The 20,126-nt window shown below is 43.3% G+C and overlaps 1 protein-coding gene across 9 annotated transcripts in view; it reads left to right on the forward strand.

Moving 5' to 3' along the window:
* The window catches only part of ablim1b (actin binding LIM protein 1b), a 569,062-nt gene extending 549,861 nt beyond the window's left edge, over positions 1 to 19,201 (forward strand). For 8 of the 9 annotated variants that reach the window (XM_070876584.1, XM_070876581.1, XM_070876586.1 and 5 more), the window contains 2 exons: positions 6,899 to 6,959; positions 13,682 to 13,875. In XM_070876584.1, coding sequence (XP_070732685.1) covers positions 6,899 to 6,959; positions 13,682 to 13,707 — 87 coding nt within the window. In that variant the 3' untranslated portion in view covers positions 13,708 to 13,875. Of the gene's footprint in view, positions 1 to 6,898; positions 6,968 to 13,681; positions 13,876 to 15,594; positions 15,670 to 17,697; positions 17,779 to 18,662 lie in introns of those variants that run through there. The other variant, XM_070876589.1, reaches the window with a different exon arrangement.
* Positions 19,202 to 20,126: the final 925 nt, after the last annotated feature.

Genomic DNA, 20,126 nt, shown 5'->3' on the forward strand with positions numbered 1-20,126 from the left:
CCCAAATCTAGGTCGCTGATTGGTGTGCGGGCAGGTACAGCTGGAGCAGGGAGGTCAGGGCGAAGGAGCGGCGAGGTCGGGCTGGAGATGCGGCGAGAGTTCGTAGAGGGACGTGATCAGGACCCAGGAAAGGCGTGAGTTCAGGGCCCAGAAGAGACGAGGGTCCAGGGGCAGCACGGGCCAGCTCACACTGCGATGTGTGCGCACTAGGTCCGTGCAGCAGGGCTGGTCTCTAGTCGTCTTGGTTAATCCTTGCCACTGGACCAAGACCTAGCTCTGTCAAGACTGTGTGGTGGCTGGTGTGCAACGGCCACCACACATTAAAAAAATCCATGCACAGGCATCTTCCACCTTTCAATATGGAGTTCGGGACTTGGAATATTAGGTCCTTCATTGAAACACCTGTGGACTCATCCCTTTTTGGCGTGGAATCAAGTCATCCTCATTTCGAGGGACTGCCTATGATGATGATGAATTATTTAACTGACACCGTGAAATAAATTACATATAATAAGAAAACCCATGATATGAGCACATTCAAGTTACTTGTGTCAGAATGAGTAAACCTCAAGACTATGAATACATAATTAAAGGATTAAGTGGATTACTGAAAACATTAACGTTAATGTATTGATGTCACATCACACGTCAACAATAATTGCAGTGCTTTATCCTTGGGTAGAGTGTAAAATGCTTTGTACATTTATTGTAAATGAAGGTTAGCCTGGATTTTAACCTAATGTACCTGGCGAGAATGGGGAAGTTTCAGGTTGGATGCCCTATTTACACCCTGCCGGATCATCGGCTTTGTTGCAGTCACTGGAGCATAAAGTTGGACAAGCTGTAAATTGGGTATCTGGCCTGAACCTGCCCTGTTGTTGGCAGGCACATTACGTTAAAAACAGGCCATTAAGTGTTTGGAAATTTTAAATCTTAGACTAAGAATAAAAATATTGAGATGTGTTTCAATTTTGAATTCAAGTAAATTAGAGCTAATCGAGGAGCTCTACATTTGACAATAGCCTGAAATATTACTGTTTGAATGGGAATTATTTTTTTAATTTGGTATGCTATAACTTCATAAGCTATTAAAGCTAAATTGTATGATCAAGTTGTGACATATTGTATTCATGCATGTGAGCAATGCTGCTAAGAATGCACTGGACATATGTCTAATTCGGTGTTGTTCAATAGAAATCGTTGACTAGTCACAGGTGCGGCATAACTAAGACCACCTATTTCCATCTCCGTAGCATCGCATGTCTCCGCCCTTGCCTCAACTCATCCACTGCTGAAACCCTCATCCATGCCTTTGTTACCTCTAGACTTGACTATTCCAAAGCACACCTGGCTGACCTCCCACATTCTACCCTACGTAAACTTGAGGTCATCCAAAACCCACAACCCCCCAAGATATCTGCACTCCTCTAATTCTGCCCTTTTGAGCATCCCTGATTATAATCGCTCAACTATTAGTGGCCGTACCTTCTGTTGCCTAGACCCCAAGCTCTGGAATTCCTTCCCTAAACCTCTCTATCTCTCCACCTATCTTTCATCCTTTAAGATGCTCCTTAAAACCTCCCTCTTTGACCAAGCTTTTGGTCACCTGTCCTAATGTCTCCTTATGTGGCTCGGTGTCAAATTTTTTGACTTATAATACTCCTGTGAAGTGCCTTGGGATATTTTACTACGTTAAAGGCGCTATATAAATACAAGTTGTTGATATTTTTTAGCCACATGCATGAATTCTAGTAGAAAATGTCGAACACAGAATACACGTAACCATTCAGTGCAAAACTCTTCTCTTTCACCAAAGTTTGGAATTCTGACATGAATTCATCAGATACAGCATATCTTAGTGCCTTCTAGATTTTTGTTCAGCAGTTGCGAGCAGTACTTTGACTTTCATCACTGATTGCTGAGAATGGTGACTCGCACAACATGCTGCGTTAGACCTGCCCCTCCCTCCAACCAGAATGTGGTTGGATGCTGCTTGCCCTTTGACATCACAAGCTCTGTTGAAGCTGCTTGTGATTGGATGGGCTTGTTTTCTGTTGGCCTACAGCGGTTATGACAATTGGTCTAGCTGACCCCAGCTCCCCTGTACATACAAAATTGCTGGTGATTTCATGATGCTGACATCCAGCGATTTCACCCATGTTACACACCATTCCAGCAGATAATCAAAAAGCAATAACGAAACAAGTAAAGCACGCACAACAGTAAAAAAGCACTCACTCATGCTGCTTTTCATCCGATCATTTCACCAACAAATAGAAAGACAAAACATAGAAAATAGATGCAGAAGTAGGCCATTCGACTCTTCGAGCCTGCACCACCATTCAATAAGATCATGGCTGATCACTTACCTCAGTACCCCTTTCCTGCTTTCTCTCCATACCCCTTGATCCCTTTAGCCGTAAGGGCCATAGCTAACTCCCTCTTGAATATATCTAACAAACTGGCATCAACAACTCTCTGCAGTAGGGAATTCCACAGGTTAACAACTCTCTGAGTAAAGAAGTTTCTCTTCATCTCGGTCCTAAATGGCTTACCCCTTATCCTTAGACTGTGACCCCGGTTCTGGACTCCCCAAACATCGGGAACATTCTTCCTGCATCTAACCTGTCCAGTCCTGTCAGAATTTTATATGTTTCTATGAGATCCCCTCTCATTCTTCTAAACTCCAGTGTATAAAGACCCAGTCGATCCAGTCTCTCCTCATATGTCAGTCCTGCCATCCCGGGAATCAGTCTGGTGAACCTTCGCTGCACTCCCTCAATAGCAAGAATGTCCTTCCTCAGATTAGGAGACCAAAACTGTACACAATATTCCAGGTGTGGCCTCACCAAGGCCCTGTACAACTGCAGTAAGACCTCCCTGCTCCTATACTTAAATCCCCTAGCTATGAAGGCCAACATGCCATTTGCCTTCTTCACCGCCTGCTGCACCTGCATGCCAACCTTTAATGACTGATGTACCATAATACCCAGATCTCATTGCACCTCCCCTTTTCCTAACCTGTCACCATTCAGATAATATTCTGCCTTCATGTTTTTGCCCCACATTTATCCACATTATAGTGCATCTGCCATGCATTTGCCCACTCACCTAACCTGTCCAAGCCACCCTGCAGCCTCTTAGCATCCTCCTCACAGCTCACACCGCCACCCAGCTTAGTGATATCTGCAAACTTGGAGATATTACTCTCAAATCCTTCATCTAAATAATTGATGTATATTGTAAATAGCTGGGGTCCCAACACTGAGCCCTGCAGCACCCCACTAGTCACTGCTGCAATTCTGAAAAGGACCCGTTTATCCCGATTCTCTGCTTCCTGTCTGCCAACCAATTCTCTATCCACGTCAATACAAAACCCCCAATACTATGTGTTTTAATTTTGCACACCAATCTCGTGTGGGACCTTGTCAAAAGCCTTTTGAAAGTCCAAATACACCACATCCACTGGTTCTCCCTTGTTCACTCTACTAGTTACATCCTCAAAAAATTCTAGAAGATTTGTCAAGCATGATTTCCCTTTCATAAATCCATGCTGACTTGGACCGATCCTGTCACTGCTTTCCAAATGCACTGCTATTTCATCTTTAATAATTGATTGCAACATTTTCCCCACTTCTGATGTCAGGCTAACCGGTCTATAATTCCCCATTTTCTCTCTTTCCCCCCCCCTTTTTAAAAAGTAGTATTACATTAGCTACCCTCCAGTCCGTAGGAACTGATCCAGAATCGATAGACTGTTGGAAAATAATCACCAATGCATCCACTATTTCTAGGGCCATTTCCTTAAGTACTCTGGGATGCAGAACATCAGGCCCTGGGGATTTATCGGCCTTCAATCCCATCAATTTCCCTAACACAATTTCCTGACTAATAAGGATTTCCTTCAGTTCCTCCTTCTCACTAGACGCTTGGTCCCCTAGTATTTCCGGAAGGTTATTTGTGTCTTCCTTCGTGAAGACAGAACCAAAGTATTTGTTCAATTGGTCTATCATTTCTTTGTTCCCCATTATAAATGCAAGAGACCTACGTTTGTCTTCACTAATCTTTTTCTCTTCACATATCTATAGAAGCTTTTGCAGTCAGTTTTTATGTTCCCAGCAAGTTTCCTCTCATAATCTATTTTCCCCCTCCGAATTAAACTCTTTGTCCTCCTCTGCTGAATTATAAAATTCTCCCAGTCCTCAGGTTTCCTGCTTTTTCTGGCCAATTTATATGCCTCTTCCTTGGATTTAACACTATCCCTAATTTCCCTTGTTAGCCACGGCTGAGCCACCTTCCCCATTTTAGTTTTACTCCAGACAGGGATGTACAATTGTTGAAGTTCATCCATGTGATCTTTAAATGTTTGCCATTGCCTATCCACCGCCAACCCTTTAAATATAATTCGCCAGTCTATTCTAGCCAATTCATGTCTCATACCAACGAAGTTACCTTTCCTTAAGTTCAGGACTGTAGTCTCTGAATTAACTGTGTCACTCTCCATCTTAATTAAGAATTCTATATATTATGGTCACTCTTCCCCAAGGGGCCTTGCACAACAAGATTGCTAATTAGTCCTTTCTTGTTACACATCACCCAGTCTAGGATGGCCAGTCCTCTAGTTGGTTCCTCGACATGTTGGTCTAGAAAACAATCCCTGATACACTCCAGCAATCCTCCTCCACCGTATTGCTACCAGGTTGGTTAGCCCAATCTATATGTAGATTAAAGTTGCCCATGATAACTGCTGTACCTTTATTGCACGCATCCCTAATTTCTTGATTGATGCTGTCCCCAACTACTGTTTGGTGGTCTGTACACAACTTCCACTAGCGTTTTCTGCCCTTTGGTATTCCGCAGCTCTACCCAAACAGATTCCACATCATCGAAGCTAATGTCCTTCCTTACAATTACCTCTTTAACCAGCAACGCTACCCACCTCATTTTGCTTTCTGTCTATCCTTCCTGAATGTTGAATACCCCTGGATGTTGAGTTCCCAACCTTGGTCACCCTGGAGGCATGTCTCCGTAATCCCAATTATATCATGTTCGTTAATAGCTGCCTGCGCAGTTAATTCATACACCTTATGAATACTCCTCGCATTGAGGCACAGAGCCTTCAGGCTTGTCTTTCTAACACACTTTGTCCCTTTAGACTTTTGCTGTAATGTGACCCTTTTTGATTTTTGCCTTGGATTTCTCTGCCCTCCACTTTTACTTTTCTTCTTTCTATCTTTTGCTTCTGCCCCCATTTTACTTCCCTCTGTCTCCCTGCATAGGTTCCCATTCCCCTGTCATATTAGTTTAACCCTTCCCCAACAGCACTAGTAAACACTCCTCCTAGGACATTGGTTCCGGCCCTGCCCAGGTGCAGACCATCTGGTTTGTACTGGCCCCACCTCACCCAGAACCGGTTCCAATGTCACAGGAATTTGAATCCCTCCCTCCTGCACCACTCCTCAAGCCATGTATTCATCTCAGCTATCCTGCAATTCCTACTCTGACTAGCACGTGGCACTGGTAGCAATCCTGAGATTACTACCTTTGAGGTCCTGCTTTTTAATTTAACTCCTAGCTCCCTAAATTCAGCTTGTAGGACCTCATCCCATTTTTTATCTATATCGTTGGTACCTCTATGCACCACGACAACTGGCTGTTCACTCTCCCCTTCCAAAATGTCCTGCAGCAGCTCCGAGACATCCTTGACCCTTGCACAAGGGAGGCAACATACCATCCTGGAATCTCGATTGTGGCCGCAGAAACGCCTATGTAGTCCCCTTACAAAAGAATCCCCTACCACTATAGCTCTCCCACTCTTTTTCCTGCTCTCCTGTGCAGCAGAGCCACCCATGGTGCCATGAACTTGGCTGCTGCTGCCCTCCCCTGATGAGTCATCTCCCCAACAGCACCCAAGGCGGTGTATCTGTTTTGGAGGGAGATGACCGCAGGGGACCCCTGCACTACCTTCCTTCCACTGCTCTCCCTGATAGTCAGCCATTCCTTATCTGTCTGAGTAACCTTTGCCTGCAGTGTGACCAACTCACGAAACATGCTATTCACGACATCCTCAGCATCGCGAATGTTCTAAAGTGAATCCATGCGTGGCTCCAGTGCTGCAATGCGGTCTGTCAGGAGCTGCAGCAGGATGCACTTCCTGCACATATAGTCGTCAGGGACACCGGAAGCGTCCCTGGCATCCCACATAGCACAGGAGGAGCATGACACGGGTCTGGGCTCTCCTGCCATGAGTTAACCCTTAGATTAACTTAATTTGGCATTAATGTCAAAGGTTACCTACTGATAAGGAAATAAATAAAAGAAAAAAAGATTAAATACTCACCAATCACTTATCCGCTTGGCTGTAACGTCACCCTTCGATTTCTTTCTACTTCTTTGTTTTACCTTCGGCCCCTGCACCTGCACCAGCTAGCCTCCGACGTTCTGCCGCTGCTCCCAGTCACTGCCGCCCCCCTGTGTACTCTCGCGCTGCTCCTCTCGCGATGCTAGCCTCCAACGTTCTGCCGCTACTCCCAGTCGCTGCCACTGCCCTGTGTACTCCCGTGCCACTGCTCTCGCGATGCTAGCCTCCAACGTTCACAAAAAAACTGAAAGTACGCACACAAATGCTGTGCAAACATGATCACATACCCAACAATGGTGTCTATTACTATTTTTTATTTATTAATCACAAATGCAATTAGTCACCAGTGACTAGTGGCTAATTTATGGACAACACTGGTCCAACTACTAGTACTATGCATTTATGGTAGAGCACAGTGATGTAGTAATAAATCTATAATAACTGTTAGAGTACAATATTCTGTTAAGACATCTATAGACTAAATCACTGACCTAAAAACCTTTACAGACTGATTGCATTTTTCTCTTACTTTGTTAGCCGCAGTCCACAGATTTCACGCAGTATGACAGCTACAGCGACGTAAGCGAAGGTGTCAGAGGTAGGGATGTCTTTCACCTTGTATTTCTGTTCATATCTGTCCAGTTTATAAAATATGTATAAACTCAATAGCACTTCTCTCGTGGAAAATGGTTCAAGGGTCATGGTCTCATTCTGCTCCAGGCTTGTGTATGATTTTCATTAAATCGCTCTGAATCTACATACCTTGCCCATAGTAAGTAGATCTATTGCTATTCCTGTGCCTAGAAGCACTGACCACACTCGACCAGCTCCATTGGGTGGCCACATTGTTTGCATGCTGGACACAAGACTCCCAAAGCAAGCACTCTACTCAGAACTCCTACATGACAGGCGATCCCCAAGTGGGCAGAGGAAACGTTTCAAGGACACCCTCAAAGCCTCCTTGATAAAGTGCAACATCCCCACCGACACCTGGGAGTCCCTGGCCAAAGACCGCCCTAATTGGAGGAACAGCATCCGGGAGGGCGCTGAGCACCTCGAGTCTCGTCACCGAGAACATGCAGAAAACAAGCACAGGCAGCGGAAGGAGCGTGCAGCAAACCAGACTCCCCACCCACCCTTTCCTCCAATGACTATCTGTCCCACCTGCGACAGAGACTGTAATTCTAGAACTAACTCACTTTTGAAGTGGAAACAAGTCTTCTTCGATTTCGAGGGACTACCTATGATGATGATGATGATGACCTCGTCCCTGTAAATCTACAGTAAACAAATGCTGCTACTACAGCAGATAAATAAGTGCATCTGCCGTACCTTGATTAGTATCAGTGTGGTTCAGTGCCTTTGATTTATGCTGTGGCAGTATGTGGTACACTGCCACTTTATAAAGTAATAACTTAGATAAGCTTTTTATTTCCGTCGGTTGCTTCTCTAGGAATTTTATTCTTGTGGAACAGAACTAGAAACATATTTGCTCCTGATTTTTAGGAGCAACTGGTGTAGAACGGAGTATCTTAGAAATCAGAATTCTCGTCATTTAGTTTGCTCCAGTTCTAGTCAGTTAGAACAGTTTCACTTTGGAACAGAATTTTTTTTTCAAAAGGGGGCGTGTCCGGCCACTTACACCTGTTTTCAAAGTTTCGTCAGTGAAAACTTACTCCAAACTAACTTAGAATGGAGTAAGTGAAGATTTTTGTACGCTCGAAAAAACCTTGTCTACACTTTAGAAAATCAGGCGTAGGTTACAAATCAGGTGTAGGGAATGGGTGGGGGGGGGTTTAAAGGGAAGTTTACAAACATTAAACACTTCAGTTTTACAAATAAAGAGCCATCATCAATAATAAATAATAAATACATCAATAAATCAACCAATAAATCAATCAAAAAAATTAATAAGAAATCATTTTTTTTTTATCAATAAATAAAACATTTTCTACTTACCGGCACCGGGAGCCCTCCAACAGCGTGCTGGGATGCCCCCCTCCCCCAGTGTGTCTCTGTCAGTGTCTCTATCTCTCTGTCTGTCTGTGTGTGTCTCTCATTCTCTGTCTGTCAGTGTCTGTGTTTCTGACAGCGAGGGGAGGGGGGGTAGAGGGAGAGAGGGGGAGGGATGGGGGAGAAGGGGGAGGGAGGGGAGGGGGGAGAAGGGGAGATGGCGGGGGGAAGGAGATGGGGGGGGAGAGGAAGGAGATTGGGGGGGGAAGGAGATGGCAGGGGGAGGAAGGAGATTGGGGGGGGGGAAGGAGATTGGGGGGGGAAAGGAGAAGGGGGAGGGAGGCTGAACGGGCCGGCCCGAGACTTCCAGCACCAGATTTACAGGTAGGTGGCGTTGGGTCGGGTCGGGGGGAGCACGGGTCTGGGGGGTGGTGGGAGGGAGGTCGGTTCGGTTCGGGTCGGGGGGAGTGAGGGAGAGGGAGGTCAGGTCGGGGGGAGGGAGGTCAGGTCGGATCCAGTCCGGGGGCGGGGGGGGAGCGGGAGTCGGGTCGGGGTCGGTGTCAGGTCCAGTCTGGGGGCGGGGGGGGAGCGGGAGTCGGGTCGGGTCCAGTCCGGGGGGTCGGGTCGGGTCCAGGGGCCGGGGGGGGGTGCGGGGAGCGGGAGTCAGGTCGGTGTCGGGTCCGGTCCGGAGGCGGGAAGCGGGAGTCGGGTCGGGAGGAAGCAGGAGCTGGCCTTGGGAGGAGCCTTATTCACGCAGCCCCAGTGAGGCCATTGGGCCAGGGCTAGGGGCTGCGTGCTTCGGCCCCTCCCACACAGTTTTGGGCGCCTGGAGCTACTGCACTTGCGTGCCCACTGTAGCGCGCATGTGCAGAGGTCCCGGCACTGTTTTCAGCGCAGGGACCTGGCTCCACCCCCCCACAGCTCCTGCTGCGCTGCGCCGAGGGCCAGAGGACCTGCAGGGAGCTAGAGAATCTGGAGGGTTTTTTTAGGTGCACTTTGTGGCGCGAAAAACGGGCATCTAGGTCGGGACTGCACCGTTCTAGGCGCGGCTCGAAACTTGGGCCCATAGAAACATAGAAATTAGGTGCAGGAGCAGGCCATTCGGCCCCTCGAGCCTGCGCCGCCATTCAATAAGATCATGGCTGATCATTCAACCTCAGTACCCCTTTCCTGCTTTCTCTCCATACCTCTTGATCCCTTTGGCCGTAAGGGCCATATCTAACCCTTTTGAATATATCTAACGAACTGGCCTCAACAACTTTCTGCGGTAGAGAATTCCACAGGTTAACCACTCTCTGAGTGAAGAAGTTTTTCCTCATCTCAGCCCTAAATGGCTTACCCTTTATTCTTAGATTGTGACCTCTGGTTCTGGAACTCCCCAGCAACGGGAACATTCTTCCTACGTCTAACCTGTCCAATCCCATCAGAAGTTTATATGTTTCTATGAGATCCCCTCTCATTCTTCTAAACTCCAGTGGATACAAGCCCAGTTGATCCAGTCTCTCCTCATATGTCAGTCCTGCCATCCCGGGAATCAGTCTGGTGAACCTTCGCTGCACACCCTCAATAGCAAGAACGTCCTTCCTTAGATTAGGAGACCAAAACTGAACACAATATTCCAGGTGAGGCCTCACCAAGGCTCTGTATAACTGCAGTAAGACCTCCCTGCTCCTTTACTCAAATCCTCTAGCTATGAAGGCCAACATGCCATTTGCCTTCTTCACCGCCTGCTGTACCTGCATGCCAAACTTCAATGACTGATGTACCATGACACCCAGGTCCCGTTGCACTTTCCCTTTTCCTAACATGTCACCATTCAGATAATATTCTGTCTTCCTGTTTTTGCCACCAAAGTGGATAATCTCACATTTATCCACATTATACTGCATCTGCCATGCATTTGCCCACTCACCTAACCTGTCCAAGTCACCCTGCAGCCTCTTAGCATCCTCCTCACAGCTCACACCGCCACCCAGCTTAGTGTCATTTGCAAACTTGGAGATATTACTCTCAATTCCTTCATCTAAATCATTGATGTATATTGTAAATAGCTGGGGTCCCAGCATTGAACCCTGCGACACTCCACTGGTCACTGCCTGCCATTCTGAAAAGGACCAGTTTATTCCGACTCTCTGCTTCCTGTCTGCCAACCAGTTCTCTATCCACGGCAATACATTACCTCCAATACCATGTGCTTTAATTTTGCACACTAATCTTTTGTGTGGGACCTTGTCAAAAGCCTTCTAGTTCATTTGAAGCTAGTAATTACAGCGTAGTACATATCTATATATTATCAATTGTCTGATTTATTTAGAAAGTATAAGAAAGCAATGCCAGAATCAAATCCATCTGATATGAAATTATATTGAGACCAAAACTGCCACTCTGCTACCATATAATGACCCGCATTCCTAAGCCCACCAAAGTATGTGGGTCAGGACAAGGTTAAGTTACTTCAATACTTTCTACACTTTTTGGGTACTTGACCGGGTGAGGAGATGGGAAGATGCAATGCTTAGATGCCGTGTGCATGAGCAGCTGGTAGGCCCAGTTTCATTGGACACCGGTCCCTGTTAATCAGCCCCCTTTTTAAAGAGGTCCAATTTTAAATTTCGGGTGTTTTCCAAGCCACAAGTCCAGCCTGGCCATCACTTCAACAGCTCTTTTGACCTGGACACCAGTAAGTTACTGGTGTGCAGGTTTCTCAGGGCAAAGGATGTGGAGGCAGTGAGAGTTCCAATGGGTGACACCACCCTGCTCTGCCAAGCCTGGCTCCTCACAAATGTCAGCTCGTCATTGTGCATGATGAAACTTCTGTCTGCCATTGGTTCTGAGAAGGGTCACAAAGTTGATTCCTGAGATGAAGGGGTTGTCTTATGAGGAAACTTTGAGCAGGTTGGGCCAATACTCATTGGAGTTTAGAAGAATGAGAGGTGATCTTATTGCAGTATGTAAGATTCTGAGGGGGCTTAACAGGGTAGATGCAGAGAGGATGTTTCCCCTCGTGGGGGAATCCAGAACTAGGAGGCATAGTTTCAGAATAAGGGGTCGCCCATTTAAAATGGAGATGAGGAGGAATTTCTTCTCTCAGAGGGTGATGAATCTTTGGAATTCTCTACCCCAGAGAGCTGTGGAGGCTGGGTCATTGAATACATTTAATGTGGAGATAGAAAGATTTTTGAACTGTAGGGGAGTCGAGGGTTATGGGGAGCGGGCAGGGAAGTGGAGTTGAGGCCAAGATCACATCAACTATGATCTTATTGAATGGCGGAGCAGGCTCGAGGGGCCAAATGGCCTACTCCTGCTCCTATTTCTTATATTCTTATGTTCTTTGCACCAAACCCTGTTGTTAAAGCTGAGCTGGTTCAGTATCCAACTGGGAATGTGCTTGGGAATTATAGAGATATGATTAAATCTTCCATGGGGCTTGATGCTGTGAGGCAGGATGGAATGTTACCTGAAGGACAGGAAGTCAGGGTTGAATAATGAAAATTGAGGATGAGTGAATTTTCTTGGTCATGCTTGGAGTACAATGAGCTTTTACGCATAACTTTCCCTCAAGGTTCAGTAGGTGCGTTAGAATCTATGAAGGTCTGGGAAAGAAGTGGGCTTGATGGGGCTGAATAGTCGTTTCCTGTTCCATGCTCCTAAGCAGACTTTAGCAGCTGGCTCGCCGTAATTGATTGCTTACCAATATCTCACTGCCTTACTTTCCCTCCAACCTTTCAAGAAAATGCTTTTGCTTGGTGCTGTCCCAGATATCGAAGTCCCACCTCCCAGCTGCATGCTGTGCTTCACATTGTTCCAATGAAAATGTTATTCTGTTTTTTGAAACAAATGGATTTCATTAACATTCCTGGTTTTCACATAGATTCTCACTGACTTATAAAATCCTATAGTTTAGGTCATGATTGCTTCTGGGTTTTAATTTATGCCCAGCATATTTTCATACCATTGACTTTTTAAAGTTTGTTGCTCGCGACTTTCAGGAAAAATCTCAAAGAAATTAGCCTTACATGCCATTTTATCCTTGAAGCATGTGTCAGAGGTTGTAGTTGTAATTCCCCGGAATGCCCTGTGAAAGCCTCAAAGAGTTCCTTTTATTAATACAGTTTGGCACTGCCACCTAGCAGCTGGAAGCAGAACAGACAGTGGCTGCAGCTCATTGTTACAGGAAATTAGAATAACCAGATTCTCATATAGGCAGATGTCAGAGGGAAATAAAATCCATCAGGTTTCCTGCCCTTCGTCACTATTCAGTGATTCCTGTTGGAAAGTGCATGATCGTAGATGTTGGATGAGGACAGAATTAAGGTTGGTTGTGATAACCCCCGGTCGAATAGCCCACCAGTACTCGTTATCTGGACTCGCACATCAATAATCGAAATGGGGCTCTTTGAAAATGTGTGTGCAAATGCTTAATCCGTTTATATGAAATTTCTTCCTCTGTAATTGTAACGTGGGTGTCAAACTATTTGCGGTTAACACCCAAATTAAGCAATGAACAGAGGAATTTTGGGTGAGTTAATTAGCCAGACTGGTGTCAGGATTTTAGGGGTGGGGGATAGAGGAGAAAAAAGGAGAACATTGGAAAACAAAAATGAGATCCAGCATCGCTTAAGGAACTTATCAGTTAATAACCACAAGTTTACTTTAGGAACTTTTATAACCTTAGAAATAAACAAACATGCCTAAAGAAAGAAAGACTTGGATTTATATAGCGCCGTTCATGGCCACCGGATGTCTCAAAGCACTTTACAGCCAATTAAGTACTTTTGGAGTGTAGTCACTGTTGTAATGTAGGAACCTTATTTTACTGCACTGCAAATTGATAAATAAGATGGATGTGACTGTGACTGATCCAATTTTATTACAGCGACAGAAACATTTTCTTCTAAAGTAGAAAAGATAAGTTTTATCAAAATGGCTCCAGCACAGGCTGGTCTGACAGCTGAGTAGAGGTGGAACGCTTACATCTGAACCAGATGGCCCTGGCTGAGAAGTGCCTGTGAACTGTATGCGGCTCAGAATCCATTTCAGCCTTTGGTCTGACTGGTTGGCAGAGTGCCTGGCAGAAGTGGGTGTTGATAAGCTGGTGTGGCTTCCTTATTCCTGATGTAGCTTGTTGGTTAGGTATGGAACAGTATTGATAGTAATTGTGGAAGGAACCTCTGTGCACACCACCCATCCTATTATAGATGGAAACATATATAGAGGCAAGTAGATCCTTGCGAGCAGAACCGAGTCAGTGTAATGTATTCATTTGTACATTTTTATCAGGATAATTAGAGAAAAAGTATAACATGTAAAAAACAAATGTGCTACTGATGAACACCAAAGTAATAATTTTCTTTTTCTATTTTTCAGAACCCCTGGTATGTTGGTGTCATTAGGAGCTTCAAAATCAATTGACCACAAAAGTGAAAAGGCTACCTTTTTGCATGTCCTAATGTTTCTTAATTATAATGTTTTGTGCATCTAAAGAGATGCATGAACTAATGTAATCAATATGGTTTGAAATGATCTAGATACCAATCTAGGGTGCTTTGTAATGATTGTCAGCAGTTATTTTGTAATGAAATGCAAGCATTTTTAATTTCAATAGGGCTTTTTAGTTATAAGTGAGAGACAAATGATGTGTACATATTTTTATTAAAATATATTTAGCATAAGTCAGCTGTATTATCAAAATATATAACTATTTTTGAATGTCGCAAATTTAATAACTGAACCAGTAGTTAAATGTTTTATTCGAGTAATGATATGCAAATACGCACAGGACTACTACATAGAGACTAAGCCAGGATAAGAGTAAAGCTTGAGTCTGTCAGTTTTATTTGTGGTTCTGCCTCAAATTGACAGTCCAAGCACACACAGCCTGTACTGTTTTTTTTAAATTTTACACCTTAATGCTTTTCATTTTTATTACACTTTGGATTTTAGCCCATCATTTTGTTTATACTTTTTGCTACTCTTAAAAATAAACGCTGTAATAGTAGACCAGTTGCCCATGCAGTTGACTCCAGACCCTGGTTATTCTCAGTATACAGTATTCAAATGAGATATGTTTGAATTTGCACCATGGACTCAGAAGACTAGCCTTATTTGATGGGGGAAGGGGGAATCGTGTGAATTAACTGCACCAAATTTGTTGCATTTACCCAAGCATTTCTGAAAAATATCGCATTTCGTCCCTAATAGATGTTCATGCAATTGAAGTTAACATTTTCTTTGATGTCAACGTAAAACATAATGGAGATTTGGTGGTAATAATCAATGGGTTTGGATTGCATCGGAGCATTCATTTATACTGAAAATGCAGAACAGTGCAAAACAGATTCACTTCACAATGATGTTACAGTTTTACTGTAAATGCAGCCCTAATCCAAAGCAACTATCTTGCCTATTATTATCTATAATATAGCAATTCTGACAGTGCCATTTTAATTAATAACTGCAACAAAGCATCAGTTAATCTCTCAATGCTGTACCTGATGTGAAAAACTGAAGATGCCATAGCATAATGCTAGGTTCATCATTTTTTCGTTCTGTCTCAAAATTGGAATAAGAATTTTGGGCTAGAATTTCACCACCCTAATGTTTTTTGTCCTAAAAATAAACTGCTTAAAATTCTACAAACCTTAAGGATGGCATTGTCAAAATATCACCATTTTCAGTAACGCCATACCTAAAAAAACGTACCGCCTAAGTTTGGCCGTTTGGCATCGCCATACGCGCTTCGCAAAACACCGTTTTAAAAAACCAGCTTCAAGAATGTCGGTAAGTAAGTAGACCTACAAAAAAAGCAAGTGGAATTTTTTTTTTACATTTTTTTCAGCGATTCTGTTGTTAATCTTTTTGTGAATGTTTTCTCAATTTTTATTTTTTTATTTTCAAAAAAAATTTTGGTGTTTTTTCCCCTGTATTTTTCATGATATCGGCCTTGTGGTAAAGTTGGAGGGGATGGCGTTTTCCAACACGATTCCTCCAGCAATGCCGTTTTTTAATGACGGGGGTATTTTTTGGCCAAACTTACCATTAAAAAAAAGTGAAATTTTTCATATTTTTTCACAAAAATTGCGTTATTTGTCAAATATCAACAGTCTGGTGAAATTCTAGCCCACTGTGCTATCTATGTTTGTTTTGCTATGTTTATCTTATACCAAATGAACCTTAGTTCCCTGAAGTTTAGTATAATTCCACATCGATATAGTGGCGCATGCCTCTTGGACTTATGTAACAGACATACCATGCCATCTTTATCTCTCTATCTCTCACAGCCCACACAGGAGGGAACTGTGCAAGGAACAAGGATGGACAGAGGAGTTTCAATGCCTAACATGCTGGAGCCAAAGGCAAGTCTACAGAAATCAGCTTTCACTGAAAGTATGGGCAAATAAGAAATAAAAATGAACTAATTGCATATGATAAGATTAACTAAAGTAAACAGAAAATTCCAAAAGTGTTTTCCTGACAAATTGTCCTGCTACTATCAGTGCTACTCTTGAACCAGCTACTGATAGGTGTACAAGAACAACCGGGATAACTTCCCATCCAGTTTTCCGTTCTCCCGGTGGAGAAAGTGTGTAGCCTGTGCTCAGCACCTCTCCTGATATCACAGGCACGATTGCAAACTTCAAACTGTATTGTCAGTCATGAGCATGAGCCCACATCCTCCAATTGTGTTGGCATATCAGCACACTGCGCCACCATGCCACCCCTTCTAATGTTACGTTTGCTAGAGTTGTACATCCCTTTTAGAAATAGTCATTCACTTTCCCTCACAACTGGCAGGATATGAGTGGGACAAAAGGGAGAAAAAGTGTTGAAAGTAGAGTAGTGAAATACATTTGAAGGAAAATAAATAGGCAAAAAATTGGCACACTTACAATGATAGCCTGATAGCTTAGCAGTTATTATGCTTATGTCTTATTATTGTAGATTCTGAGTCAAGACCCTGAATCACATTAAAGTGCAATTAAATTTGTCAGCTCTCAGCTGGATGGCTAGGTAGCTGGGACACTTCAGGAACTTTATCTGTCTCCCCCTCCCCACCCTCCCCCCACTGTTGGACACAATGCATCCCTGGTATTTGTCCCCCCACTGCTCACTTGGAATCTCCCAGATGAAAACAAATTTGTCCAAAAAGACAGCCTTGACTATGGGGTGAGGGTGGATGTAAAGCAAATGCCTCCATTGCCAGTCTCTTGAATTCCCCACTGCTGTGTCATTCTGTCCCATTCACTTTAACAAGCCCAGGTGGTTGTCCAATTCTCGGCAATGGACATCTGTAGATAAGATCAGGAACCATTTTCCAATGCTTCCCTTCCTTTTGAGATGGCGAAACATACTGATTTCACATTAAGAACTGGCAAGTCTTGACCAATAAAGCAGGTTAGTTTGAATTTTAATCAAGGATAACATTTGAATTCATGACACTGTTAGGTTAAACAATTACATCTCTTGCTTTAGTGCACTAGGAGTCAGATCATCGCACTGACTCCTAAAGTATATTGCCACTTTTGCATTGATGCAAAGCAGTTCTGTGCACATTAACCCAGAGGTAGCAGTACAACTTGGTAGTAAGCTTGCCGATCTGACTCCCAAGCACAATAAAGAGAGAGCTAATGAGATTTCCTCTAAAGTGTAGTCCCACACTGCTTGTGGTTTGTAAAAGGACCAGTGCAAAGCCACATTTTAAGAGTGTCCTGGGAATTGTACAAAAAAATCTTTTCAATGTTTTTAATATTAGCACAAAGTTGATACTGCTCTTCTAACAGAATTAACGAGCTGCCCGAGAAGCAGATCTCTTTGCCTACATCCGAACACACGTGCACAGAGCTCCTTATCGCCAAGTTCAATATGAGGTGTGGCAAGCAGCGTGACTTGTGCCTTCTCGCTGAACATTGCACTTTACAGTTAGTGGTCTGTGTCTGTGGCTCAACAACTGGCATAACCTTTCAAACCCTGATTCTTTTAAACGCTAATGTTAGGTGGAGCTGGGTAGCCCCAAAATGTTAGCAGATGATGTTTCTTTAAAAACTGTAGGGAGCACAGTTATAAAGCGGAACTTACTTGATTTGAATGTTGTGTAATTCCTAAACTGATTCAAAAGTCTCTTCAGTAGAGGAAATGTAGTGCCACGTTTTGTTTATATTCAATGGTTTTTAATTCATCTTACAGCTGAATGCATGCATTGTATTTTACTGCAGCCCTTCCCAATAAACTGCACTGGCTCTGGTATCTGCATTCATTTGTTGAGCCCTGTGTCATATCTTACAGATGATAAGATTTGAAAAAGATGTTTGCTACACATACTTGATGGGGATGAGTGGATCATGTTGAATTACCCTTGCTGACATCATTTTTCTTCCACTGCACAGCTTTACCCTTATCACGTGCTTTCAGTGTCCAGCAGAGGACGCAGCAAATTACCAAGAGATGTAGACAGAACAAGACTGGAGGTGAGAGCAGTCGACCCATGAAAGAATTGGGAAATATAGAGTGTTATCTGATCCTAGACTAATAAACTCTCCTGGCATGTAAAGCGCCACCTTTCAAACCTGTGATCACCTGGATGAAAAGCAACTTGTGCTGCTGGAATCTTTTAAGAACGAATCTTAAGGGTGGTACAGTGCGAGAGTTCGGTGCAGTTTCACGTCCTCAGTTCTCCACATGTGGGTTTCATATCAGGGTGAGGTGCTAATTGTTCAATATCACAAAGATAAATACAGATGAAGGAAGCCATTCCCTCCACCCACCTCATCCTTTCACAGAAACCCACAGTTCCCACATCACAGTATTTTACCCGCCTTTTGAATTGTGCCAGCGATTTGACCTCCTCTACCCTATGCAGAAAAACATTCCAGATATTAATCATTCTGCACTTGAAGAATATTTCCTGACACTGGTCCTGAACTTGTTCCCGCAGTTGTGCTCTAACTGAAAGTAGCATTCTCGGTTTACCTTTTACTACTCTGGTTAATATCTGCTGCAAGGTTTTCTCTCATCTGCCTCCTTTGCCAGCCTGCCTTACAACACAGTCCACTGACGAGACTGATCAGCTGTGTGAAGCTCTGCACCATTTCCTGGGCTCGATGTGTCTTGGTGACCAAAATTGAACAGAATATTCAAAATGCACTCATGCCAGATAAAGTGGCATTGGAGTAGAGCAGGGCACCCAGGTAGTCAATGATTTGAGAGGAAATGGTGGCAAGGGCATATCAACAAGGGGAGAAAATAAATCTCTAATTATCGATAAACAAAATGTAGCTTTAGCAGTGTTGGATTTCATTACAAATAGACTTTAATAACCGACTTTTTTTTTCTTTATCTTTTACTCTTTTAGCGTCATCTGGCCCCTGAGGTTTTCCAACAGCTGTTTAATATGACTATCCAGGAGTTCGACAGGTTACCACTTTGGAAGCGCAATGAGCTGAAGAAAAAAGCCCGCGTCTTCTAAACCACGCAGTGCATGTTGGAAATGGGGCTAAATATCATTGTAATATTTTGTGGGGAAAGCTTTCCAGAAGTTAACAAAATAAAACTTCTGAAAGGTACCCGTGCTACAGCAGCTAACCAGTGTGAGGTCTGGGAAATTGATAGCCACACAAAAAATTGCTGGGTTTTCGACCTGAGAATTCTATTGTGATTTCCTGAATAAAATGAACCACAGTAATATCATCTCTTGCTAACAATAAAGTGCTCTGATCTTTCTAGGATGATAATAGATTGGATATTGTATTGAGTTGAACAACTTTTTCTTTCCTAAATAATTTGAATACTGTTCTTTGGAAACAGATTTTAATATTTCGCCATACTACTCTAAGCAAAGTGCAGCAACCAGTGTTCTCTGCCTTGCACTGTGAAAGCATGGGTTTTGTGGGTGGGGCATTGGAGTGGGGGGCTGGGGGGGATTAATTTGGAGCTGGTTTGTACACAAAGTTACGCTATGGACTTTAATGCTTGAAATCTTTTTCACTGTGTGCTGTAGTTGCAAGGGTGTATGAACAGCTACTATACATAATAGTCATGTCTCATAGAATTATACAGGAAAAAATGAAGAGAGGAGAAATGTTCTTCAAAGTCAGCTGCTCAGCTAACTGAGTGGAGGAACGATAAAATGTCTTGCTTTGTCACAGCAGTTAATGTGTTACTACATTCATTTGTATTGAAAACAAAATGAAGAATGTTGGCGTTATTGCCCGGGTATTTTGTGTGAGTATCACATTGTTACTTGTCTCCGTATCTGCCTTAATGTTATGAATTGTCACTTGCACAGAAACCCCTAGCACCAGGTCAGTCATTTATCATTTAGTGCATTTGGGACCTTAAGAGACTCATAGAATGACTAGTTCATACCCTTAAATCCTTATGCTTTGAAGTAGTGGGCCAGTTTTTCATGTCATTCCCAGTTGACCTGTAGTTAACAGCCAAGCAAATACACTATGATAGATTAACTTAGAATGGGTTGTATGTAATTATTTTACATACTATTTTAATTGAGGCAGTTACCTGCTTGGTTAAAGACTCTATTAAAATAGTGCATAAAGTAATTTGATACAACAATGTTACATAGTATTATTTCTAGTCTAATATCTTACTGTAAAAAAAAATAATTTGACATCATATTTAAAAATGTGATACAGTCTTTAAATAATGCTGCAGTGTACCTGCCAAAGATCTGGTTTGGAATGGTTCTGAATGGGTAGGAAATTTGATCCAGTTTGGTTACAACAAATGATGATTTGTTTGTGTGTATGAAATATAGCATAGATTCAAATGAAACCAGGCATGAGAATATTCCACATTA

This window comes from Pristiophorus japonicus, chromosome 3, assembly GCF_044704955.1.
Source record: "Pristiophorus japonicus isolate sPriJap1 chromosome 3, sPriJap1.hap1, whole genome shotgun sequence".
NCBI classification, from domain to species: Eukaryota; Metazoa; Chordata; class Chondrichthyes; family Pristiophoridae; genus Pristiophorus; species Pristiophorus japonicus.